Source organism: Saccoglossus kowalevskii, chromosome 19, assembly GCF_978046115.1.
Source record: "Saccoglossus kowalevskii chromosome 19, keSacKowa6.1, whole genome shotgun sequence".
Classification (NCBI taxonomy): domain Eukaryota; kingdom Metazoa; phylum Hemichordata; class Enteropneusta; family Harrimaniidae; genus Saccoglossus; species Saccoglossus kowalevskii.
The window spans coordinates 17,481,712-17,509,343 of NC_140659.1; the positions used below are offsets into that span (position 1 = coordinate 17,481,712).

At 34.8% G+C, this 27,632-nt stretch overlaps 1 protein-coding gene across 2 annotated transcripts in view; it reads left to right on the forward strand.

Annotated features, from left to right (window-relative positions):
* Positions 1–27,632, forward strand: part of LOC100378192 (protein bicaudal C homolog 1-like) — a 94,592-nt gene that overhangs the window by 61,554 nt on the left and 5,406 nt on the right. The window contains exons 1-15 of one of the 2 annotated variants that reach the window (XM_006824851.3): positions 10,133–10,420; positions 17,439–17,518; positions 18,038–18,196; positions 18,641–18,694; positions 18,818–19,057; positions 19,863–20,069; positions 21,224–21,355; positions 21,775–21,982; positions 22,435–22,581; positions 23,045–23,290; positions 23,607–23,705; positions 24,472–24,679; positions 25,058–25,233; positions 25,346–25,509; positions 26,858–26,966. In XM_006824851.3, the coding sequence (XP_006824914.3) occupies positions 10,309–10,420; positions 17,439–17,518; positions 18,038–18,196; positions 18,641–18,694; positions 18,818–19,057; positions 19,863–20,069; positions 21,224–21,355; positions 21,775–21,982; positions 22,435–22,581; positions 23,045–23,290; positions 23,607–23,705; positions 24,472–24,679; positions 25,058–25,233; positions 25,346–25,509; positions 26,858–26,966 (2,341 nt within the window). In that variant the 5' untranslated portion in view covers positions 10,133–10,308. Of the gene's footprint in view, positions 1–10,132; positions 10,421–17,438; positions 17,519–18,037; positions 18,197–18,640; positions 18,695–18,817; positions 19,058–19,862; positions 20,070–21,223; positions 21,356–21,774; positions 21,983–22,434; positions 22,582–23,044; positions 23,291–23,606; positions 23,706–24,471; positions 24,680–25,057; positions 25,234–25,345; positions 25,510–26,857; positions 26,967–27,632 lie in introns of those variants that run through there. The other variant, XM_085493945.1, reaches the window with a different exon arrangement.

The window sequence follows — 27,632 nt, forward strand, 5'->3', positions numbered from 1 at the left end:
TATAAAAGTGTACAAGACTGACCACTCCAGCCTGCTATAAAAGTGTACAAGACTGACCACTCCAGCCTGCTATAAAAGTGTGCAGGACCGACCAATCCAGTCTGCTATATAAGTGTGCAGGACTGACCACTCCAGCCTGGTATAAAATTGTGCAAGACTGACCACTCCAGCCTGCTATAAAAGTGTGCAGGACTGAACACTCCAGCCTGCTATAAAAGTGTACAAGACTGACCACTCCAGCCTGCTATAAAAGTGTACAAGACTGACCACTCCAGCCTGCTATAAAAGTGTACAAGACTGACCACTCCAGCCTGCTATAAAAGTGTACAAGACTGACCAATCAAGTCTGCTATAAAACTATGCAGGACTGACCACTCCGCCTGGTATAAAAGTGTTAAAGATTGATCACTCCAGCCTTCTATGATGTGAATCCGAGCACCTTTTATGATGTGAGTGACTGACCACTTTGGCCACTCCTGAGGCTTCTACGCCCTGGGTCATGACCACTACAGACTGCCGTGGATGGAAGAGACTTTTACTTTTGTTTTTAAAGATAAGTAGGAAAGACTTACAACTCCAATCTATACAAACAAATGTACAAGTGAGAGAGTGATCACTGCACCTATTTACGGCTGATCACACAATTACAACAACATTTTGTAATCTAACTCTGACATGCAGGAAATTGTGAAATTCAATTTGTAATCTGATGCGTGTTTCTCATTAATTGGGCATAGTATTAAAAGCTGAAATTCTAGGTCTGTTGCATGCTGGTATAGCTCTGTTATAAACATATATTGCTGCAAGTGGAATCTATTGCTCTCTGATATAACAGTTTAAATCTCCATTATCTGATTCATTGTAACCATGACAATGTCGTACTTGACCGGCTCATGGTTGTACTTGGCCCATATAACATATAACCATATAACCATATAAGCGTGGTGTTCGAATTTCATGTAAATAAACAATGTATTTTACATGCGTTGTATACGTCGCTATGAGTCTCATATCGAACAGGACGCGGCGTGACGACTGCCGCCCTTTAATTGCGATTTTATTCTGATTCAGAGAAATTATTATAGCACTAGTACAGCAACCCTAAATTATCTTTGATACATCACAATTCCCTAGCTAGGTATGGTGTTCTGGAAAGGACATGATCTGTTGCCGGACGTATAACCTGGAATCTTTCTGTCTCATGCTCTGTAACCTGCTAGAGGACCATTCTGCTTCTAGAACGACTGCTAAGTATTTCCTCATTGACCATGTATATAATATATTGCAATGTCATGAAGAATGGGACTGTCATATTTTCGTTCAATCAGTCAATATATCGAGCATATTCAAATTAGAAGCATGATTTATTTATCAGCCAATCAACATCATGGTAAACCGTTACTATGGCGACAAAGTCATAGCAGCAAGTCCTGACTGTGGTGTAGGGTCAGTAACCAGTGGAACTGTAACCAGGCTCGTGACAAGCCTCAAATACATAGCATAGATAGATGTACCGTCTAGCTGATGATTCTCATTATGCATGCATACTGGGTACATGTGTGATGTCATTGGCTTTTTCTTCTATACGTGTGCATTCATGTGCAAATTGAATGTGCAAACATGCAGTTCTATGTTTCACAAATACTTATTAAATAAAAATGTCCAGCTGACACTAGATGCTGTGGGTTCTCATTGTCATCATCAACTACAAACCCTTTCATCCATCCTTACTTAAAAACAAATTTGATTGACAGTTTGAATTCAGAAAAAAATATAATTTCACCTACTTAAAACTCTTAAAATGCATCTTTCATGAATTTGAAGTAAACTGAAAGGACCTTTCTCCCAAACTTTTATCACAAGATCATTTTCCGTAACAGGATGTCGCATTGGTTGCTTGCAGGTGTAATTTAGAAGGAAGCTTATTAAAAACGTTGATCTCAAGGCAAATACATGACGTCAACAAGAATAGGGAAAAAGAAACAACTTCCGATGTAGTGCATCTGACAAAAACAAAAATAAAACATAAACTGAGAACTGTTTGTGACAAGTCAATACATTGTTTGAGTTTTCATTTTAAAGGTTTCTATTTAATCTCTGTTGGCATTGTACTAGTTGTGTGGATGCTGTGTTCTCCATTCATGGGTGCATGGGTACAATAAAGGGATTGTTCGCTTCAACACTAGATACTCTGGTTTTGGTGGGAAAAAGTCTTTAGAAAAGAAAACTGACAAGAAAGAGATTGGACGGATTTGAAGGGCATGAAAAGGTCATCTAAGTAGCTGTTATCATATCCTGTTAAATTCAATGAACTCATGATTGGAACGCACACTGTGAAATCGACATACTGCGTATATTGATTAAAAACGTCTTACGATTTCATGTGACACCTGTATTGTTCATTTCTTTGATGTTTGCGAAACAGCTTACGTATTTCAGATATAAACATTTTGTGATTAAACTACTCCATCATTTCAGCTGCATGTGCTGGACTTTCTTTGAATGGTACGATTTTGGTAGAGTAAATACGCTGCGGTACGAGATCTTTACCGCTTTGTACAATACAACTCTTTGACAAAATGGTTAAAGTATCGATTATTGTTGAAATCCACGACAATGATAAATTCAGTGTTTGCAACTGTTATTGTTGTTTACAATTGTTGGTTCCTGAGTTTGAAGTCCTCGCGGGACTGATCATTCAATGTCACTGACCCACGCACATTGTGAGTATCAGAAAAAATAAAAGTTAGTCTCCCAGATAAATCTTATATCAATCGTACAACTTTAAGTGTAGGGCTAATAATTGGTCCCATCTACTAATCTCTATGTGTACTACTCCCTCCAACATCACTACAGAAATGAACATGAATTTATCTTAATTTAAATTACTTCTTCTCATAGTACTTCACTTCTGAATAGCAATGTGTACATACTTAAAAGATTGCATGCTTACAGTATATCTCATGCAAAAGCCCATTGGCTAAGTATTCACTTCTGAATAGCAATGTGTACATACTTAAAAGATTGAAACTTACAGTATATCTCATGCAAAAGCCCATTGGCTAAGTACTGTACAATACTTTATTTTCGCTTGGAATTTATTTTCGCTATTTTCGCTGAAGGGATGATTTCGTGAAAATAAAATCCAGCGAATATACATTTTTTCCTATATTTTACATTAATCTCATCAAAAATCAGTGAAAATAAATTCCAAGCAAAACTCCCAAAAACCCTTTTCAGCGAAAATTAAATCCAGCGAAAATAAAGTATTCCACAGTATTCACTTCTGAATAGCAATGTGTACATACCGGGTACTTAAAAGATTGAAACTTACAGTATATCTCACGCAAAAGCCCATTGGCTAAGTATTCACTTCTGAATAGCAATGTGTACATACTTAAAAGGTTGCATGCTTACAGTATATCTCATGCAAAAGCCCATTGGCTAAGTATTCACTTCTGAATAGCAATGTGTACATACTTAAAAGGTTGCATGCTTACAGTATATCTCATGCAAAAGCCCATTGGCTAAGTATTCACTTCTGAATAGCAATGTGTACATACTTAAAAGATTGCATGCTTACAGTATATCTCATGCAAAAGCCCATTGGCTAAGTATTCACTTCTGAATAGCAATGTGTACATACTTAAAAGGTTGCATGCTTACAGTATATCTCATGCAAAAGCCCATTGGCTAAGTATTCACTTCTGAATAGCAATGTGTACATACTTAAAAGGTTGCATGCTTACAGTATATCTCATGCAAAAGCCCATTGGCTAAGTATTCACTTCTGAATAGCAATGTGTACATACTTAAAAGATTGCATGCTTACAGTATATCTCATGCAAAAGCCCATTGGCTAAGTATTCACTTCTGAATAGCAATGTGTACATACTTAAAAGATTGCATGCTTACAGTATATCTCATGCAAAAGCCCATTGGCTAAGTATTCACTTCTGAATAGCAATGTGTACATACTTAAAAGATTGCATGCTTACAGTATATCTCATGCAAAAGCCCATTGGCTAAGTATTCACTTCTGAATAGCAATGTGTACATACTTAAAAGATTGCATGCTTACAGTATATCTCATGCAAAAGCTCATTGGATATGTATTCCCTTGTATTCCAGCTTTTTCCATTATTATCGTATTATGTGGGATATTAATGATGAAACAACAACAACAAATAACCAATTTTGAGGATGGACGGGGCTAAAAAATGCAGAGAATTAAAAAAAATAAAATACAAATGTTTGATATTTTCTCAAATGAAAAATTGCATAAAATAATGACAAATAGCACACAAAAATATCCTCTACTTGAACTTGTTTTCATGAAGAAAAATGACATTGTGATTTGAAATTAAGGTTCTGAGGTTCATAATTCAAAAACTAATTTTTTTCCACCAATTTTACAAAAGTCAATCATATGGAATAATTTGGCAGGGAAATACTTCAATTCTTGTCTAACCAGCTTCCATATAAGAATTATTTATTTGAAACACAACAACTCAGTTTGAATGATAATTCTTTCTAATGTAAAATAATCCAAATATATGTTTTTTCAATTTGCTGAGAACATTAAATAACAAAGCTACAAACACTATCAGTCAATTTGTTCTTTCTGTTCCTAAATCCAAACATTTTGATAATCCAAATTTATTGACCACCCTATTGATGTAATTGATCTCATATTGACACAGCGCCCTCTAGTGACATATATACATATACTCTTATTGAATATACGAATATCATAAATACACCACAAGATAAATATTTTGTACAATAAATGTTGTTGCTAAATTAGTAAAATGATTGTTTCCTTGAACTTTACTCCAAGATAGACTAGTCACTGAACTATTGAACACACATACTGGATGTTATAATATATCCTCGGGCGGAGCTACGTCACAAGACATTCCACGTTGCTAAGACGCGTACCACTGTACATGTATTTCTATGGGCTCTGCGAGCTCTGCTGTGGAACGATGGTCGAGCCGGTGAAAATTTGAAAAAACAACACAAACTCAACTTTGAAGTAATCCTGAACAACCCAATTCATATATGTTATACACGTAGGAATGATCTTGTTACACTGTTCAGGGGAGTCTCAACAACCATCCCAAGGTACCGTTTTCGAGAATATGTAGGTTTATTTTGAGCTCTCAGGTCAGCAACCCGATGACTCATATCATATTTTCGTTTTCCCGCATACCGGTAATTGTTTACACCTGTTTGCACCAGTGCTGCTGATTTGATTCGTAATCATTGAACATTAACTCATAACTTGTCAAGGCCAGTAATTTTATCCCCGTTGTCGCGAGTCAACAGGTGTTTTTACAATAGTCAATGAAAGCCGTGTTTCTTTGCAGGTTTATGCTGTTTTCTGTTCTACGTTAGGCCAAAAAATTGTTTTGTTGCCTTCAGCGAGCGACCGAAAAATATGAAATATCGGGTGATGTTTTTTTTCCCATATACTTCGGCCATTTACAATACCCTTAGTTTTCACGAGTTTAAAAAAAAAAAAATCTTGAGGGCAACATAAGTTGTCATTTTTTTGGCCTTATATGATGTTCTGTTCAACCTAACACTGCATTTTAAAATCACTAATTATGCAAATTAGATAACTTGAGCGGTTTATCATTAGATCATTATTTTTCCCTTCATTTAGTATTGAGTTATGTGTTTTTTTGGATAACGTTTTTCGCTTTGCAGATTTTTGTTTTTAAAATTCTCCCAAGTTTACTACCTTTCACTACCTATCATATTGAATACCTAATTACCAATTACTTCATTCCAATGGTGGAAATTTATGGCCAGAAATGAGGCTGCAAAACATTTTCAGTATTTCCGGTAGCGTTTTGCCAATGCACATAAGATGTACATATGCAAGTATCAAAAATGAGAATAGCATAGTACTAACAAATGTACTGACTTGGTGTTTGTTGTTCTGATCTCTACTCAAGGATGAACATTTCTGATTGGTCACTGTAGTCAGATGGCCCATTTGAACTGTTCTGATTGGTCAGTTTTTTTCGATGGTTCATTGTAGCCATGCATTTCATAAAAAAAAATGTCAAAAAATGATGGCTTTGAATTGGATGTGAATATATAACACATTGTATTAGGAAGTTTTTTTTTTGTGTCCTCAATTTCTTTGTACAAATAATCTGTTTTCTTTGTAAATTATATGTTGTTTTTCAGTTCTTTCAAGTGGAATAATGTGATGACGTATTGTAATAGTGATCCTATTTACGTCATCACATATGTCTAATCAACTGGAGAAGTCTTTTTTTTATTTCCACTACTCACTTCTGCTATTGTTAATTCAATAATTGTCCTTCATAAAGCTTTTCTCACAGGAGTGTAAACAAATATAAATTCAAAATTATGGTATTTTTTGCTAATGACTATCACTAAACTTGAAATTATCATCAAGTTTACATGTATGATCAAAAGTACATGTATGTAGAAATATATCATTCAACATACTGATTGTCCTGATCTTGGTTATTTTATACTCCTGATTTGCATAATTAACAATTGTTTTTTTTGTCAAGTTATGTAAGGATACCTACCATTATGTGGGGATAATTCTACCATCATGTGGGGATAACTCTACCATTATTTGGCAATAATTCTACCTATATGTAGGAATATTTTCATCATCATGTGGGGATAACTCTACCATTATTTGGCAATAATTCCACCTATATGTAGGAATATTTTCATCATCATGTGGAGATAACGCTACCATTATTTGGCAATAATTCCACCTATATGTAGGAATATTTTCATCATCATGTGGGGATAACTCTACCATTATTTGGCAATAATTCCACCTATATGTAGGAATATTTTCATCATCATGTGGGGATAACTCTACCATTATTTGGCAATAATTCCACCAATATGTAGGAATATTTTCATCATCATGTGGGGATAACTCTACCATTATTTGGCAATAATTCCACCTATATGTAGGAATATTTTCATCATCATGTGGAAATAACGCTACCATTATTTGGCGATAATTCCACCAATATGTAGGAATATTTTCATCATCATGTGGGGATAACTCCATTTTGTGTGGATTATTCCACCATTATCTGAAGATAACCCCACCATCATGTATGGATAACTCCATCATTATGTAGTTATAGTTTAAACATTATGAGTTTTTATTCAAAGATTCATTCATATTAATCTTTTATGCCATATTTATGTAGGGTACCGTCCCTTAACAGTAATCAAAGACGGATAATAGACAAGGGCATACATTTCTCATAGTAATGCATGATACCATGTGATGTAAATCCTGCTTGAATCCAATTGTCAGTTGAACATATTCTGCTCAGCAATAGCCTCAGATAGCAAAAAATAATTTTGATAAGCGCAGGCAATACATATACAAATAAAAAACGACCACAGCTAATGCATACAGTACAAATATGACTTACTTATGAACCATACCCATGCCATATTTTTCGCAGTTTAGTTGACTGATTTCATGGTTGCTAAGATGATTGTCCATGTCCGTGCAACACTAAATGCACTTTTCAACTCATCAAGTAATTCAAATGATATCCTATTCTCTATGTCAGAGTTGTGGCAAAGATCATTTTAAATTAAACCTTTGATCATTTCACCATTGCCGCTTTATATTCTCTAACTGTAGCTGCTTTTAACAGTAAATTAAAAATTGGGAATTTTGCTGTGAAAGGAAATTGTTATCTGACTGTCTTACTTGCTAAATGTGCACTTGGGGTTATTATCTAGGGATAACTCCACCATTATGGAGGATAAATCTACAGTTATGTGGGGGTAACTCCACCATTATGTAGGGGTAACTCCACCATTATGTAGGGGTAACTCCACCATTATGTTTGGATAACTCTACCATTATGCGAAAATAACTCTACTATTATGTGGCTACATGTATAACTCTACTATTATGTTTGGATAACTCTACCATTATGCGAGAATAACTCTACTATTATGTGGCTACATGTATAACTCTACTATTATGTGAGGATAACTCTACCATTATGGGAAGAAAATTGTACCATTATGTGAAATAACTCCATCATTATGTAAGGAAAACTACCATTATTTGGGGATAATTCCACCAATTTGTAGGGATATTTCCACCATTTCTATCATTTTTTGGGAATTATTCCACCATTATCTGAGGATAACTCCACTATCATGTATCAATAACTCTATCATTATAGAGGTATCTCAACCATTATGAGAGTTTTTTATTCAAAAATTCATTCTCCACAAATGATCACTATTATAACAAAATATTATGCACTTGCGTTTATTAATCCTTTATGCACCATGATTTTATTCTCCAAAATGTTTGTGCTACATTTTGCATATTTTCATAAATTTTTCTATAATTCATTATTTATTTTGGATCAAACTGACATATTTTTCTATTTGGTTTATGTATTGATCAAAATGTTTTTTTTTTAAAAAAAAAAATTGATATGGTTTTTTTCTGAAGGGGGACTAAAGTTGACTTTTGTGTGGAAAGGCATAAAATACAAAAACCCAACAATTTTCAGAAATCAAGATAAGACATTCATGTTTCTGAGAAACAAATTATTGTCTGCTTTAAATCTTTAATTAAACTGCTAGTTTCAAAAAAATGTAACATGGAATCATCGTCATGTAAGTAATCAGTAAACAAAGCAATGTATCATTTATACATGCTTCGATGTTTATAGTTAAGCTATATTTGAACTCTCTCTCTCCGAGATCAATTATTCCCGATGTGGTGTATCACTCACTCTTATTCACTGCATATGCGATTGTGGTTGGTTGCTATGGAAACTATCAAAAGCTTGATGCTATACTATTCCCATGGTTACAAGCAATGTATTCATATTGTCGGTATTGAGTATCCGTTACCGCTAATAACTCACTCTTGTAGAATGTATAGATGACGAAAAACGAATGAAAACAGAGCAGACAATCGAATTGTGTTGCATTCTACACGTATGCTCCATTGCATGAATAAATGTTTACTCTTTGAACACTAGAGTCAACTTTTTGTCTTTCTTCCCAATATTTGAACTTGTATAATTTTTTCCAGATTTTTAAAAATATTTTGATCAATCTCTGTAGCTAATTAGAAATTAAGTCCATTAGAATCAAAATTATCAAATATAATGTAGAAAAATACATAAAAATGTGTTAAATGATGCACACAAACTTTGGCGGGAAAAGGGTTGTATATTGATATTATATTTCAGTTTTAGCTATTTTTTCAATGTTTTTTTTACTTCAAAATGATCACAAATGATTGAATGACTTTTAATTTGCTGGTCGTGTACATGTAAAAACAACAACAATTGCTTTTGATAAATTTCACGCATTGTGTACACATGATGTATTGTTGATTTTCTAAAAGCGATTTCGAGGCAACGCTTGTCATCTTTAAAAAAATGTTTTTACTGTGTGTCTGGAATTTCAATTTTTCGAATTTTTGCTTGTGTGTAAAGTGATCTCGTCGTTGGATTTTACAGTCTATACAAAGTTTATTTGCTTTTATGTTCCGATCCACTTTTTGTCAGGTAAATTTTGACCCATTTCCTGCCTTGCCTGTTCCCATCTTTTGGAATTTAGGAATGTCACCACAAATCACAACTCAGGTCAATCAACTCAAGTACTGTAGCCAAAATAAGTCATTCACTTAAAATCTCTGATTTGAATACTTTTGTTCCCTGCAACTTTAGCGAGAAAGACTGCTAGTAATATTAGAATTTTGACATATTTATTTTTCCCAGGTGAACCATTTACTGCACTGTGATATGAATCAAGTTTGACAGCAGGAAGCTATCTCCGAGCAGTTTTATAATAGTCGGTATTTTAGATATTTGCTAAACGAACTGAAACTATGTGTTATGAATATCAAGTTATTGTTTTTGAGTTTTATCTCCTTGATATCTGTATTCACTCGATTTACCAAATAGTGTGTACCATTGTATGACCACTTCTCGTACCACTTCCTGTGCAATCGGTCATTTATATGGAAATATATTTTCATTGTTAGATGACGTTGACAATCTTTAATTGACTCCATTTCACTGAATGCTTCACCACCTGTGGCAAAGGCTCTGTTGTTATTTCCCAGGATCCTACGTAGTTGTAGCATAACAGGTTTATTCACCCCCACACATTATAACGCGCTGGTTCCTCGGCTGAAAGCTTAATGATAACGCTTGACAGTAGAGGGCTCATAAATTTTACTCCTAGCGCTGATTAAAGAGCCTGTTTGTTTAATATAAATTTCCGATTATGCTGGGAACCATGGAATGTAATATCTGGGCACCGCTGCATGATTGCAAGGAAATAGGGTGGGACCGATTCTTTACATCTCGAACTCAGTCAAGGATGACATCACAACGAGGTAATATACTCTTCTGTACATCATCAATACTTAGTAAATATTTTCTTTCTCATTTTTCATTGCACTTCAAGCAAAGTTTGTTTATTGATTGTTACCGACTACACAATAGAAATCTAATAATGTATCATCCTGACTCTTTCATATGTACATTAATATCTAAAAGTTGTATTTTCTACCCAATCCCCTCTAAAAAAAAATTTTTTCACATTTTTGAACTATTTCTTCACAACTGATTTTAACCAAACAGATTTTTGATGCTGTTTAGGAGGTTATCCCCTTTGTAATCTGGATGGATAAAGGAATTTGTTGTGGGTGACTGGGAAAAACAAAAACAATGTGAATTAAAAAAAAATTGCAAAAAAGTAATTTCACATCCTGTAAATGTAAAATAATCAAATTTTGGAATTGAGTAAAAAAATGTGTTTTATTGGCATATCTTTGCATATCAAGCTAGTGTTAAATTTTTACTTGCGATATAAATAATGGGCAGAGATTCATAACTGGTGTGAAGTATATAGAAATGAGTTTTGATTGGGTTTCTTAGCGACAGGGTTTAGTATTTGTCTCAAATAGCAATTTGGTTAATACTGTTGATTCATACCATTACCAATGCTAATTTGTATACAATACTGAATGTAATAACACAGTCTATGGTCTTTAAATAACCACTTTCCTTTTAATAAAGTAGATTTAGAAAAATAAATAACGAGACGGGTGTCAATCATTGCACAACAAATAGTTTATACTCTTTGTTTAGTTAGACCTATGCTTCTCTTATGAGTCCCGTCTGCCCCAAATGAACAAAATTTTGTCCATAGCATATTCATTGTTGTAGTTTTTTTCTGATTGTGACAGTTAGAACCCCTTCAGTTCATTCTTCAGCGTCCTGTGAAGTGGTCAATTGCCATGGCTGGTAGCAGCAGATGTAGACTCCATTGCGTACTTAGCTCTGCTTCGTTAAGGAGCTGCTTTAAGATGTCAGCTGACTGAGAAGTTTAGATACTTTAAATTCTAATCACAGCCTCAGGGTGACCACTCAGTTGTACTTGTATAGTTTTAAATCTGTTTTTATCTCCAATTGAAGTTATCGGTAGTCACCAATACTTGTGATTTTGGATTATTTCTTGACCGCATAACAATCTGGTTTGGCTTATTAATCAGGGTTACTAGGTGGCTTGCAGGGGAAACAGGTAGCCTTGTGTGACCTGCCGACTGAGGGTGACATCATGCTTTTATTTACTAACACACTGAGAGTGCACGTCAGGGGCTCTAATGCGGGACACACCCATTAATTGTATGCAGAGTACACAGACAGGAAAGCCCTTTATTCTCTCCAAATGAATAGATTATATTGGAAAGAGCTGAGCATAGCTGGAACTGTATAATACCTATGTACTGCGGTGTACGTCATTACGAAATAATTTCTGGTTTGGGATTTTTGCAGAAATAATTTGCATAATGATTTGTAGAGGTTTGGAATAGAAGTTTGCATATCGGTGGCCGTAATCTCAAAAAGATTTGACGTGGATGTAGAGAACTACTGATCAGTGCTGATGGGAATTCTGATGCTGATTATAAATTAATTCTGCCGATCAATCTTGATCGTGTTATGATCTAAACTTTCTTCAAAATGCAGCCTCAAGGAATTTGGGGTTGACGCCATCTTTTGATTCTAGCTGGTTGTAAAGCCTACAGTAACATTGTCAACAGTGCCATAAGGCTAGACATGGCTGCTGCTATGTGTGTACTTTACTCACTGTAGGATAACGGTACGGGATGTTTATGAAGTAATGAATTAAAACCAGTCATGGTCGTATGCATCAGGGTCGCCTATATGAATCAGACATTAGTAACTGATACGCATGGGCTGTCTTGTCAAGCCAAAGCGCCGATTATTACACAATCACTAACTTAAACACTTCTTTCAGGTTATTTTGGTTCATTAGCAATGTCTGCCGTAGCTATAGTAACAAATAACAACATTTTTGAATATGGTATATTTGATTTGTGTTACTTCAGAGAATGTTTTGACGTTGTAGTCCACTGACAAGGATCTTTCAACGCTTCGTGCCGCAAATTGAGCACGAACGAATTCCAAATGTACTAGGTCATGTGAGAAGGATGTGTTTTGTTAAACTTCTAGAGACTCGTATTGAAAAGTAAACTTCAGGCGTTACACCGGCAGCTCCTATTACATGTCAGATTGGGGGCGGGTTTTGTCCCCAATGCTTGAGTTTTGTTGACTGTTACTTCAGAGAGCAAACTGGAAAAGTTTCCTTTTAATGAAGGTGCACGGTCTGATAAACAAAGCAGTCACGGCAAACAGTCGCCTCTTAGTTGAATCGTTCGGTAACAATAGAGCAAAAAGTAATGAAAACAGTGCTAGTGACCTTGAATTGTTTGTACAAGTACTCTAAAATCTTAAAAAACATAACCAACACTCACCAAAATACACAAAGACTTCTTTCGCACCAAGGGTGAAGTTTTAACTTTGTTTCTAATTTTCTGGGTTACTGCAATCGAATACCAAACGAGGACTAATGCTCTCAGCTACAGTTTTCTTTCAACCATTTTTTTATGCATAATTCTTAAGGGCAACATAATGATGATGAAAAATTGTTAGAAAAACAATACCTCTTCCCAAAAACCTAATAAAATTATTGTATATGAAAATTGAACGTGAAAATGATGTAACTTTCTTTGTCTTCACATTAACATTATTTTTTTCACTTAATGCTATTATGATTACTAACGTAAACGTAATGCCATGGTAATTGCAGTTTTCTGTCAAAACAAGTGTGCAGTGCCATCTAAAGATTGGTGGGCGCCCTCTTGTGGTAAAAGATATTTTTCACAAAATTACAAGTTAATGGGGTAACGCAGAAAATTAAATTGAAAACAATTTTCAGGGATTATAAAAAAAAAACTTCATAGTAGTCTTCACAACTGTCAATAGTAATTTTTGAACAGTACTGTAACATGACTAATTTTCACTGGGTTTAAATTTTGCTGATTTACCATTCCAGGCATATTCAGTGGGTTTTAAATTCACGGTTTTGTCTTTTAGATAATGTGTTCTATGCTAAATTTTACAATTCACTGGGTTTTAATTAATTTAGCACATTTTCCAGTCAGCGAAATAAGCAAAATTAAAATCCAGTGAATAATTAACCCCTTTACAGTATATGCTTTCTTAAATGCCTTACTAAACAATTTTAGGGATAACAATGCAAAACGTAAAACTGATAGATTTGAAGATCTACAGCTAGTAGTATAACAATCACAGTTGTAGCAAGGATTCAAGATACCCCTAAAATTTCATCCATTAGTGAAAGATTCTCAGCCATTGGATTCGATCTTCCCATTGAGTTTGTATTATAGTCAACTCTTTTAAGTCGAGCATGGTTTTGGTTCAACAACTGCTGTGCTACCCGGTGATCCAACTTTATGCTTGTTTTTTGTAATCCTGCAGCGTGATTGTTGTCTATAGTACTGCTGTTAGTTGAAAATCATGTGATGGATGTGAGCCTGACAATATTCTAGAATTTGGTTACCGGAAATATTTAATTTTTTTGTGATTCCGGAAACCGTAACCAAACAAACTGGATGGATCCGACCTCTTTTGAGGATAACAAAGGCTGACAATATTCTAGAATGTGGTTACCGGAAATCTTTTGTTTTCAGTGATTCCGGAAACTGTAACCAAACATCATTGGAATTTGTTAAAATAACAATCTTAACACCAAACAAACAAAACACATCTCAGCTGGAAATTCCTGTCTTTATTTTGTTCTGTGTTCGATACTGAAGAAGACTTTGAAATACTTTACATGTATGAATGTCATTGTGAGATTATGCCACTAACTAGGAGTATACCACTGACTAAGGTGCATTGTGGGAGTACAGGGAATGAGGTACATTGTGGGAGTATACCACTGGCTGTGGTGCATTGTCGTAGTGCACCACTGACTAAAGTGCATTGTGGGACTGCAGGGAATGAGGTGCATTGTAGGAGTATACCAGTGACTAGGAATACATCACTGACTGAGGTGCATTGTGGTTGTATACCACTTACCAAAGTGCATTGTGGGACTACAGGGAATGAAGTGCATTGTGGGAGTATACCACATAATGGGAGTACACTATGATCAATCTCTGACAGGGATGTATTGTGGGAAAATTCCAATTATGTGCAGTGCATTGTGGGAATATATAACTGAGTGGGCTGCAGTATAAGAGGGTCTCATTATATGCATGATCACAACAAGTCATGCAACTGATGTATCAACTACTGCAGCGAAACCATATCGGCACCTAAAGTACTAGAGTAGCTAGATGAATGATCCCTCAAAATAAACAAATATCCTCTAAAAGTAATAATATGGCCATTTTACTGCTTTGTTTACCACTTACTGAAAGCTTAGCTTTGTGTAAGTTTACTTTCATAATAAATACTTAGGTAGAATATAGGTCAGTGTTTTTCTTAGGCAGGCTTTAGAAAATACTTTGCTATGGTTGTAATTCCTTTCTATTCTGAGTTGAAATCAGAATGTTATGCTGAATGTGATCAATCAAATGACAGCTCTCATATTTCTGTAGTTTTGATTGGTTGTTCTTCATATCTTGGTTTGATTAGCCTTTTTACCACCACATTGTCACTTTTGTAACCTTCCACAAAGTAGTTCTATTCAGAATCTGCTTCATTTCAGATGAGATATTGGTTAAAATTTTAAATATTTATGTTTTTTGTCATCACGTGTGTGAAACTTCAAAATGTATTCATCACAGCTTCATTGCGCTTTGTCATGTCGTTTTAAATTTGGGTCGCATAAGCTTTTATAACAACAGTGCTGTCAGATTTTCATCCGAAAAATTAAAAAAAAATTCAATTTCCATAAAAAAAGTAAAATAAAAGCAATGTTTCCTTGACAATTTCAGGATAAAAATAAAAAAAATGCATAAATACATAAATTTTTAAGCAATGCCTTATTAAATTAAATCTTTGGAAATTTACGTAAAACATTCAAAATTTCTGCTACTATTTTGGCAGGTACTACTCTAGTGTTTCCTGTATATTTGCTGGCAGCTACTGACCAGACATACTGTGACATCACTTTAGAAGTTGTGATAAAAACATGATAGCTGACATGTTGATGTTATCAATAATTACATTACCATGGCAACAAAGTTATTATCATTTAATTGCTAACACTTAGACGCAGAATGTATTTTAAAAACAGAATTGAAAGGTATTTTGTTTTGTTTTTTAATTTCAAATCAAGAATCCAAGTGATGATTGAGTGCTTGGGAGTGGACCCATTCTGTGATTGAATGGTTCAAGGTTGAGGATATTATGGGATATTCTTTGCATGTGGTTGTTCTGACTGGTCAAAAAGATGGATATTTGTTACAAATATTTACAATATTATAAATCGTCAGTCTATTAATTAACCATTTGATAGGTGTATCACTGTAACTGTAATTGACTGGATTCTGTTAAGACGGTGACTATTCTGTCATCTATGAATGGGACGGTTATTTTTTGTCTGTGATTTTGGAATTGCCTTCTTTAAAAGATGGCTGCAATGGGAATCTAAACCACATCAGAGTTCTGCCTAGGACCTTTCAGACACCACAAATGTGAATCTTGTTTGAAAAACAGACGAATATATTTTCGCTGCTTTTATATGTAAATTTTAGAAACTGTGCAATAATCAGTCAAGGTCGGCCAATTGAATCGAAAACTTAATTCCAAATCTTAATTTTAGTAATGGAGCGGCATACCCGGTCAGTCTTTTGGTTACTCATGATGACGGTTTTGTTGCTGTACTTGTATCAATAAAATGGACTAAATATTAAATCATTGTCTGATATCGCAACCTGTTGTCAAAAAGGGGTGTGCACATGATGGATGTGTTATCTTAATTAATTTGTGAATCATAGTTATAGTTTGTCACTAGATGGCGCACTTTCACATATGCTTTTTAGGGCCTTCAGGCTTTGTGCAGTACAGATATGGTGTTTCCTGCATAGCTTCAGAATTCTTGGTGTCTAAACCGACCAAAATTGGTTACTTACATCTTTTGATAAAATAAATATTACAAGTTATTCATGGTATGCTTTATAGCGCCTGAGTATTTTAAGTTTATTTTGTTACATCTGTAATAGAAACAGTTTAGGTTGAAATGTATCCTACTGAAATCAGCATGGTGCTATGTGCCTCCTCCATATTGTTTTAAATCTACACAACCAAAACATGAAGAAAAGATCTTAGGTTTGAAAGACTGGTTTGCACAAATGCACTTACAATTAGCACCTAAGGCAAAAAAGGCAGAAGAGACAGCAGTGACTTCAATGTCCGGAAATGTCACCTGGCACAAAAATATATTTAAAAAAAAAGAAAGATAGACAAAAATGTAAAAAAAAAATTATTTCAGCCAGCCTCACCACCCTGCAAAACTATTTTTGCAAATTGTTAATATACTGTAAAATACTTTATTTTAGCTGGAATTAATTTTCGCTGAAAAGACTTTTTGAGTATTTTGTATGGACTTTATTTTCACTGATTTTTGACAAGTTTAATGTAAAATATAGGAAAAAAATTATATTCGCTGGATTTTATTTTCACTGAGTCATTCTTTCAGCGAAAATAGCGAAAATTAATTCCAAGCGAAAATAAAGTATTCTACAGTATTCATCTGTATTTAGCTTAACCCTTTGATTAAAATGTGTTTTACCAAATTTTGATGCTTCATTTTGCAAATTTTTATGTATTTTTCCACATTTTTTGCCAACTTCAAAATAAATAATTTAAAATATAATTTTTCATTCGCTGTAGGAAAATTTTTTTGGAGAAACTTAAAAAGTATTTTGCAATTTTAATTTGTCAAATGTGACAAAATTTGACTTTAATAGACTGAAATCAAAATATCAATATTTGAAATTATATATGAAATTTTTTCTAGTTTATTTTTGGTATACAAAACTAAAAAAATGTTAAATGTTTTTATTTTCACAGATCCACATATCAAGGTGTCGGGTAAAATCGGCAATGTTGCTTCGGCAAAAGAGAAAATTATGGCAGTTTTAGACACAAAGGTTTGTAAATAATTTTCTAGTGACTTATGTAATCTTTGATGAACTACTTTTCACGCAAAAAATCTTCTTCAGTAGTTTATGGTGAAAAAATGTAGTAAACGTAGTTACAAGATGAAATCTTATGGTTGCCACGAATTATTGTTATTTTGACAAGATTTTTTTTTAATTAAATATATCCTTAACCAGGATTCCTATGCAAAGGATTTAAAAAATTTACATTTTTCGTACTTTATCAGACAGTTTCCTGGGGAAAAAATACAGGGTACAAATTAATTATTTTCAAAAATAAATTTGTCTGTATGGTCAAATGATTGTAAGCATTATTGACATATATGGTAAAACTAGTCAGATAACTTAAATAGAATCAAGAAAAAATGTCTCAATAGTTTCAACAAGAATGTCCTTGCATTGGAAGCTCTGCTACTTTTTTTTTTTTTTAATACTGCCCTCAGTGTATGGTTTATCGAGTTACTTTGTTTTTTCTATTAACTTTTTTTCTTCTATTATTTCTTTGCTCAGAGCAACAGGGTAACATTAAAGATGGACGTGTCCTACACAGATCACTCACATGTTATCGGTAAAGGAGGAAATAATATTAAAAAAGTAATGCAACACACAGGATGTCATATTCACTTTCCTGACTCAAACAGAGGAAATCAAGCAGAAAAAAGTAATCAGGTAATGGAAATTTTAATCGTCATTGGCTATCATAAATTGAATTAAAATTAGTTAATAACATTGATTTTGATTGGCTGCCATCAAAGCACCTTGTGTGTATCCTGGGTTTATCAATCTATAAAATTGTGTCTTTTAGAATAATTTTGTAATTTGTAATTAACTTTTAAAAAGTGAAAACTTGATGGATACCGTAAATCTGATTCTTATTTTTGAGATTTAAAAAATATATATTACATTTTGCATGCCTTAATTTTTGTTCTCAAAATTTAGCTCAACATTTTGCAAATTAATAAAATTTTAATTAATTTTGAGTCTAATGGACATAACTTTAAATTGGCTTCAGATTTACTAGTTTATTTTGTGATAGGTGTCAAAGCGTTCATAATGCAGCCTCCTTATTATGTAAATATAATTTTCACAACTTATTTGTTTTTATTCACTTAGGTATCAATAGCAGGACAGCCAGAAGGTGTTGAACATGCTAGAAGGAAAATAAGGGTAAGTATAATGTGTAAAATGTAAAACCTATTTTATTGGCCACTTTAAAATGTATCAGCCTATCAGAAACATTGTTACAAAAGCAAAATATACTGATACATGCTACGATGTTTCTCGCTACAGGAACTTTTACCGCTCACAGTTATGTTTGAATTGCCGATTACTGGTGCCTTGCAACCCGTTCCAGATATCAACGCTCCCACTATACAACAAATTGTGCAAACATATAATGTGTCTGTCTCCTTTAAACAACGACCCAGAATGTACATAACAACTGCCATCGTCCGAGGTTGCGTGGATAACCTTGTAGCACTGAAAGAAGCCACAGCGAGACTTATAGAGCATCTCACGGGCAATGTTGGGGTAAGAATATCATATCAGAGATAATATTAATTAATAATAACCGGTCACTGGTAGCATAGTGGTTGTTGCATCAGGCTCATTATTGGTAGACCCAAGTTCAAATCCTTCTTTAGGCTGAACATCAAAAAGGATCAAATCTACCTTGGGTGAGTGTGCCACAGACTCAATGGGAAGGCCAATTTCTCTGTCCGGTATTCATTCACTAACGAATGCGACTTTGGTGGAACCTTGGTTAAGGTCTGCAGGGGTTTGTGTTCGACCGAGCCTGGTTAATTATTACCAGATTTAATGTGTCAAAAAAGACACAAAGCTCTGCCAAGATCTCATTTTGAGCAAAGATAAATATAAGACTTGTTTTACATCATCCATCTTCCATTTGCTTCAATCAACACAAAATAATATGAATACATAATCAGGGGAACAGTTGATGCGAAAATGGAACGCCATTTGTGGGGTATAAACAAGTCTCATGGCCATCTCACTTTCAACCAGAGCTTGTGTCCACTGTTACATGTTCCTTATAAACTTTGTACAACCGTCTCTCATACTATTCTCCAAGAAGAATATGTTTTGATGATGTCAGGTGCATATAGACATTCTATGAATTGGAAGGTGTCATAATTGCAGAGCATGTTTCCATGTTCATGTCTGATGGGTCTAAATTATACTTTGTTGGTTTGCGATTCTTAGTATTATAGAGTACATGTACACTTGTATATTTTTGCTTTCGGATGCACAATTACCTGCAAATACTTATCATTGCTACATGCCAGATGATTGTACTAACATACTGTGTTCATTTCAGACAACTGTTCCTGTGAGTATGCAGCTAGAAATTGCTCCTCAGCATCACTTGTTCATGATTGGTCGAAGTGGTGTGAATATTAAACAGTTGATGCAACAGACAGGGGCTAGCGTTCATTTTCCAGATCCAAATAGTTCACCCAGAAAGAGTACTGTGTTTATTTCTGGTAGTATTGATTCAGTTCTACTAGCAAGAGATTTTTTAATAGTAAGTCGTGCTTTGTTTCATTTCAGTGTGTTTGCTTTACTTGCCAGTACTAGACTGGAATAGAGAGCAGTACATTCCTTGCTCTCTTAGTAGTACATGTGCTTGCATAAGAGACAGAGGTGTGTCTATGGACAAAATAAGTTACTGTAAAATAGTTTATTTTAGCTGGAATTAATTTTCTCTGCAAAGACATTTTGGGTGTTTTGTATGGCATTTATTTTCACTGATTTTTGAGAATTTGGATGTAAAATATAGGAAAAAAGGTATATTCACTGGATTTTATTTTCACTGAATCTTTCCTTCAGCGAAAATAGCAAAAATTAATCCCAAGCGAAAATAAAGTATTTTACAGTATATTTCAGTATACAGTAAATGCATTTTAAGGCTTGAGTGCACTTCTAAAGGCAGTGTGCTTTTAATGTGCAAATTTAGTGCTTATACAGTAATAAAATAAACAACAAACAAACAAACTACATGTAGGTCTTCCTGGTAACCTCATCGTCCGAATCGCAGGGTCCCGTGTCTTTGACCTATAGGCCTCTACACGATACCGTGCGGGATCGCATAGGCTAATTGCGTATCTTAAGCAGTGAGATCTGATTGGGCGCGCCTTGAAACAAGGCGCCCAATCAGCTTGAACGTACCAAATTAAAAAAAAATTCCACGTTTTTGTCGCTATGAAGACATCTTTCCCACACAAAACTGCGTTGATTGCCTGTACCTGATGAGACTTGAGGGCACCAATACCGAAAACTTTCGCAATTTTATCATCACAAATATCACGATTCATGGGCACCGCCATTTTGTTTAAAATGAAACGCCAAAGAGGGATTTGTAACACGCAAACTAATTGGACAATGATTAGCCGCAACTGACTACTGGGGGTGCTGTTAGAATACGCATATTTGATGGTCGTTCTGCCAATGTCTGTTTAGAAGCTTGGCCGAATAAACTTAGATCTTGGCTAGCGAAGATGAGTAACCTTCCATCACAGTGCAACTGAAAGTGGCACAGTTAAATTTTTGGTGGTTGATACTAAGACAGAATGGTCATGATTGAAGGCTTGCAAATATTTCTTTACAACTGTTTTCTATATTTTTCATACTTGTTGTTTTTCGTTTTAATGTTTGTATTTTTATTTACTTTTCATTTAGGGTTGTTTACCACTAGTTTTGATGTTTGATATGAAAGAAGACGTTGATATCGATCAACAAAAAATAACCCAACTCATGGAGCAGTTGGATGTTTTTATTAGCATTAAACCAAAACCAAAACAACCAAGTAAGGTAAGCCATAATGATAATACACACTAGTGTCATATATACAATAAACTAATCATAGGTTCTTTACATTATTATGCCTGGTTACTGGACCATATGAATCCATCTGTAGACTGTTCTTAACTTCCAAATAGATTGGCTAAAACTGTCACATGATCTTCAAGCGCTTTTGTGTTTGGCGTATTTCAAGTCACATGATATTTTAATTGTGTAGATGGCCAGTTAGAAGCCATACTGATTACCGATAATGTAAATTATGCAAATAATTATAATACTAATTATGAAAGTATTGGGTGATGAGTGGATTCTATAGTGCCCACCAGTTGAGTTCATAATGGTATTCAAATCAATACAAGTGATTTTGAACCAGTTAAATGTTTACAGTAATCATAAATAACACAAGTGATATTCACTTTGTTTTATAGTCAGTCATTGTGAAAAGTGTTGAGAGGAATGCAGGAAATATGTACAGAGCAAGGCAGATATTACTTGGAATGGACACAGAAATGCCAATTTCATCTTTGTTAGTATCGTCATCGTCATCACCATTATCATCGACATCCACAGCTCCTGCTATCAGTATTAGTGATAGTCTTACATCTGGACTGGGACTCAACAGTCTCAACAGTTTAGGTAAAATGATTTCAAATTTAACAATGTTTTTAGACACAGAAAAAATTATAGAGAAAAATACACACACACACACTCACAGATGTAAGTAAAAAGATGCTTATTGAACATAATGGATTTATTCTCTATTGAAGTATATTAATGATTTGGAAAATGGAAAAATGAAATGGGAAAAAAATGTTTTTATACAGTGAATGTTGCTTTCCAAATATGTTGATTGTGATGGTTGCCATGTTAACTTTAAGCCAAAATAGAAGACAAACTCCAATTTTTAAAAAAATCATCTCTCAAGCAGTGGAAAGGAACTTACCATTGAGAGCTGACTCTATAAATCTCTGATTAATTTGTAATTGGGATAAATAACGTTTTGCAATTTTACAAAACTGCTCAACTTGGCTTCTTGAAATTTAACTGTCTATAAAGTTTCCTAATAATCATTTTTGTCATTTTTCTAGGTTTATTTGGTGGAAGCGCACTCAACGTAAATACCACCCCAAGTATTCTTGGTATAAATGGACATATAAGTCCGCTACAAAGTCCACAAAACTCAGGTACATCAAGTCCTAATCATTGGCAGCCATCATCACCAAATGCACCAACAGGTGAGTCCCCTACATATATAATGGTTTAGTCCATGTGATTCTGCTACTTCAAGCTTCAGTCATTATGTTTGTTGCATGTCAATCAACATTATGACCAAGTAGTAACTCAAATTTACTAAAACATGCAGAAAAAATTAATTACTTTTTGAGTCACATGCTATAAGTAGTCCTGAGCGAGGGAGTCATCACATGCGACAGACAATCATAGCATATCGTTGTTTAAAAATAAGGATCTACACATGAGCATTTGCAGTTTTTGAAGTGTTGTTATTGTTGCTTAGGACTTAATTCCTGTGCAGGTATGCGGCGGTGACATCCCCTTGCTTTAAGCATTGAATGTGGTGCATTTGCAGTTCCGACTGTTGTGAACATATGATGTTTACCATACAATTTCAAAAATGTTGTTTCACACTAAACTTCACATCTGTATCATTAACTGTGGGTTTTTGTAATGTATTTGTAGGTTATCCAGTGACACCGATATTTGTTACACAGCCGCTCAACCCAGTACTCCTAGCACCGGGACCAACTTCATACCCTACCCCATCTCCTCCTCCAGGGCTAACCCCCCTAGACAACATTCAACAACTTACACAACTTTCTCAACTCACAGAAGCTTTCAAGCAATCCTCAAGTAGTCATCAGTCTAGTGATTCATCTTATTTTAACTCCCAGAGTGCCTTTGATCGTGTGCCTACACCAGATGTGGGTAAGTATCAGATTCCTTATATGGAAGTAAGTCACATGATGCAATAATCACATGGGAACTTTTAACCTATCAAATCAGAGTATCAGATTCCTTATATGGAAGTAATCACATGATGCAATAATCACATGGGAACTTTTAACCTATCAAATCAGAGTATCAGATTCCTTATATGGAAGTAAGTCACATGATGCAATAATCACACGGGAACTTTTAACCTATCAAATCAGATTACAACTTCTCAAAGTAGAAACCTAAAGGGTAATACCTGTGGTATACTTGGAAGTGTATGTTGTTTAATTGTATTTGTTGTTTTCAGGTGCAAGCAGCAACCAAAGTAATGGAAGCAGTCCCAGCCGAAGTCCTTCTTCAAGTCCTCCCACGAATGTACGGCTGAATCCTCCTGTTAATAATAATGGTGAGTTGTTTCGTCATCTAAAGCTGCACTTTATTATCTTTATTCAAAATATTTCTATAATACTATGCATTTGTTATCAGTAATCTTTTTTGAAAATTATTTTTTGTCATGCATATCTATTACAAGGTGTGATAGAAAAAAATATTTTCATTATTAACATCTCGTCTGCTAATACCCAATTATTTTAAAGTGATAGAATAACAGCTGTTTTTCATCTTTATTTGCTGTTTATTATATGCCCCCTCCTTGTAAAATACCCTTGTAAAATGACAGCAATTTAAAAATATGTGTCAATAAAACATTTACTAGAATCTCAACCCCAAACAAGTTGTCATAACTAGCGTCCTCGTAGTCGAGTTTAACTATCAGTAAACTCATCCTATTTTTAGCTCCGCTGTCGACTTTGTCGAGTGTAGCTTATCATATGAGTGATTGTCCGTTGTAGTCCGTCGTTCGTGTCAATGTTTTACTTTTTCGACTTCTTCGAATTGCTTTGATATTACATATATAGGTACTAAATGTGGACCTCTCTCAGATTTGTTCATTTCATGATGATATCTTCAATTCTCTAATTTTAGTGAATATTTTTGTCATTTTTGGTAAAAAGTGATATTTTCGACTTCTTGTTAAAAACCACAAGTCCAATTGCTTTGATATTACATATAAAGGTACTACATGTGGACCTCTCTCAGATTTGTTCATTTCCTGGTGATATCTTCAATTATCTATTTTTTGTGAATATTTTTGTCATTTTCTTCTATTTCAGTTGATATATGCACGATGAAATCTGGATGTGGATACGTAGATGTTCTGATCCCTAGCAGTTATAATAACCAGTCTTTACACAGTAGTGGTAACAGCAGTAGCAATGCTATGACTGATCTCAACTCCGTCCTTGGTGTCACCACCAGTCCTCCGACTTCCAAAAAACAGATTGTTGCTCTGCTGGCTGGAGCTAGAAATATTCCCTTACAGTGAGTACTGTGTAGTGAAATTGGGTGAATATAACTAAGGGTTGATAAGTTTAAGGGCAGGCAGCTCTCTAAGTAATATGTTGTATAATCAAGATTCTTTTTAAACTGTGTGATTTCTTACAACTTTGATAGGTTGGGTCTGGGCGATCAGTCATGGTGATTTTCACTGAGGTCCTAGGGAGTCAAAGTGACTTTCTAAATATTCCTTTCACTGAGGTCCTAGGGAGTCACAGTGACTTTTCCAATATTCCTATATGTCAAATCATGAAAATAGTGATAGTTAAAAAAATTTGGCGTATATTCTATGGAAATGTATTTACCGGTAAAGTATGTCAGAATAATTATGACTGGAAATTAATATTACTTATTTTCTTGTAGCCATGGTGATAGAAGGTCTTCTGAATCAGGAGACAGTGACTGTTCAGATAAGAAAGCGCCGGGAGCTGAATGGAGTGAACGAGAGCGAGAGCAACGAGAATTGGAGCGCAACTTTATGGCTGGACAGTTACCAATGTCATTTGATTACGAATACAAAAAACTAATGGCTACAAAAGGTAAATAAAGTCTAATAGGTCTTTATAGTTTAGAAATTGGTGATTAATGCGACATGAAAGATGTCATGTATCAATATAAACATTTTGTATTACATTTATTGTTTATTTGTAGCAATGCAAAAAAGGCCGATGGTGTCGGAAGTGAGAACGCCTACGGATATGTGGAGCGGGATGGGATTCTCAAAGTCAATGCCAGAAGCCATGATACGAGAAATACGAAAAAAAAATAATATAAAACATCCTTATGGTGGGAGTACTTTGGACTCAACGTACCAGGTGAGCCTCAAGTTGTTGTCTTCAGCAATGTCAGTGTTGTTCAAAGGGCAGTGGTCGTCGCGCCACGCATGCACGAGATATGGGTCTCATATAAACAAAGAAGGTGACTTTGGCTGTTGCGCAGTTCAATGCATGTATGTATGGGGGATCTAAAAACTAACTCTGCGACGCGAGTGGTTTGAAAGGGACGATTAGGCTGAAATATTCGCATCAACGCGAAAGAGTTTCAACTACTTAACCGATGACGACACCGATACGTGAGACTGAGGAAGTGAGTACAGGAAATCTGTTGCTCGTCGACATCGGCCAAATAAACAAAGCCATCGTTTCCATTTATGCAGAGAGCGTGCACCCATCTAATTTTCCGTTGACACTGCCGTTTTAGTTTTCTTTCTTCAGCAGTAGTTTCTATCCATTGACACAGCTTTACGTTTTTTCTCTCTTAATATTCTTAATAAAACGATATTGATTGCCTAGAAACAGTTTGACTCGCAACATGCTTTATTTGGGAATTCAAAGTGATGAATATAGTCATAACAAATTATATTTGCTAATGAAAAAAAAAGAATGTAACATCGTGTGAAACGTACTTCGCGCTCTACTCGCTTTAAAGTAGATGTTATATATGTTAATAAATCAATGTTATATATGTTAATAAATCAATGTTAAATACTTGCTGATTACCAAACTGTGCGGCATGTCGTCAGTAGATACTTGTATTCCATAGTTTGCGAGTAGTCGGCGAAATAACCATTTAAAACTGAACATTTCTATAAGGCATGCTGTGTAGGGTACGCATCGATCGACTATTGAGATTCGCACTTTTCGACCAACCAACCAATGGGAATTGTGCTCTTTGCAGAGTGACACTGCGATCCTGTCACAGAGTACAATAATCAACATTCGGCGAGTCGCACAATCACGTCGCAGAGTTAGTTTTTAGACCCCCATACATACCTCTTCAATGAGTAAAAACTGAGATGTTACCGAGCTTTAATTAGGTATTTTTTGGGGTGGAAGATATCGAAGGAGTCACCGACGGTAATTTGTGCAGGTCAAAACTCATACTTGTGATTTCCATTTGAAGATAGAATGCATTGGATTGTGGGAAAATCAATGTTTATCAATACAAATGTCGCACATGTGCAGCACGACGACCACTGCCCTTTAATACCTGTTGAACGCCTCCACGAATAGCTGAAATGAATGGTGTCAGCCAAGCGATGTGTTGAGTCATCTTTTGTCGTACAATGATGACTAACTTAGTTCTGGTTCATTAGAGAGTGTGTTGATGTCGTTCATTTGCTTCATAAATAAAACCACTTTCTGTTCATTTGTTCATTTTCAGGGAACATTGCCAGAAGAATCCGAGATGCCCCCTACTAGTAGCAGCTGTTGGCCGGGAAAGTCATCGTCAGTTGCCCCTGGCGAATATCCTGTACATAGGAAAAAGCGACGTAAGTATATGGTTGTAAACTGTCAGGGATGATTTGATGGTTTCATACCATGAAATCCAGCATCGATGTTTCCTATACTTCCGCACAGTGTTGTAGATTTTGTTTCAATAAATATTCTCAGGCAAAGCTACATCACAGAACGTTCTATGTTGCTTATACGCACACCACTGTGCAATGTATGAAAACAGCTAAAGTAAAAAAAAAAACAGTACAAACTCAATTTTGAGATACAACCCTCAGCATCCAAATTTATATACTGTAGAATACTTTATTTCTGCTTGGAATTTCTTTCGCTGAAGGGATGCTTCAGTGAACATAAAATCCAGCGAATACATTTTTTGTCCCTATATTTCACATTCAACTCATCAAAAATCAGTGAAAACAAATTCCATACAAAACACACAAAAAGCCTTTTCAGCGAAAATTAATTCCAGCTTAAATAAAGTAGTTCATAGTATGTTGCACATACATGGGGTAGTCTTATTACAATGTTCAGCAGTCTCAACAACTATCCCAAAATACTGTTTCTTGGGAGTTTTTGGCTTTTGTTGTCACCAGTTGGTGAGAATACTGTAAAACATGTCTTCTTTACGAGCATGTCTTTTTAGCGAATTTAGCAAGAGAACTGATTCACTAATTCAAGATGTCGCTAATGACTTTATTATA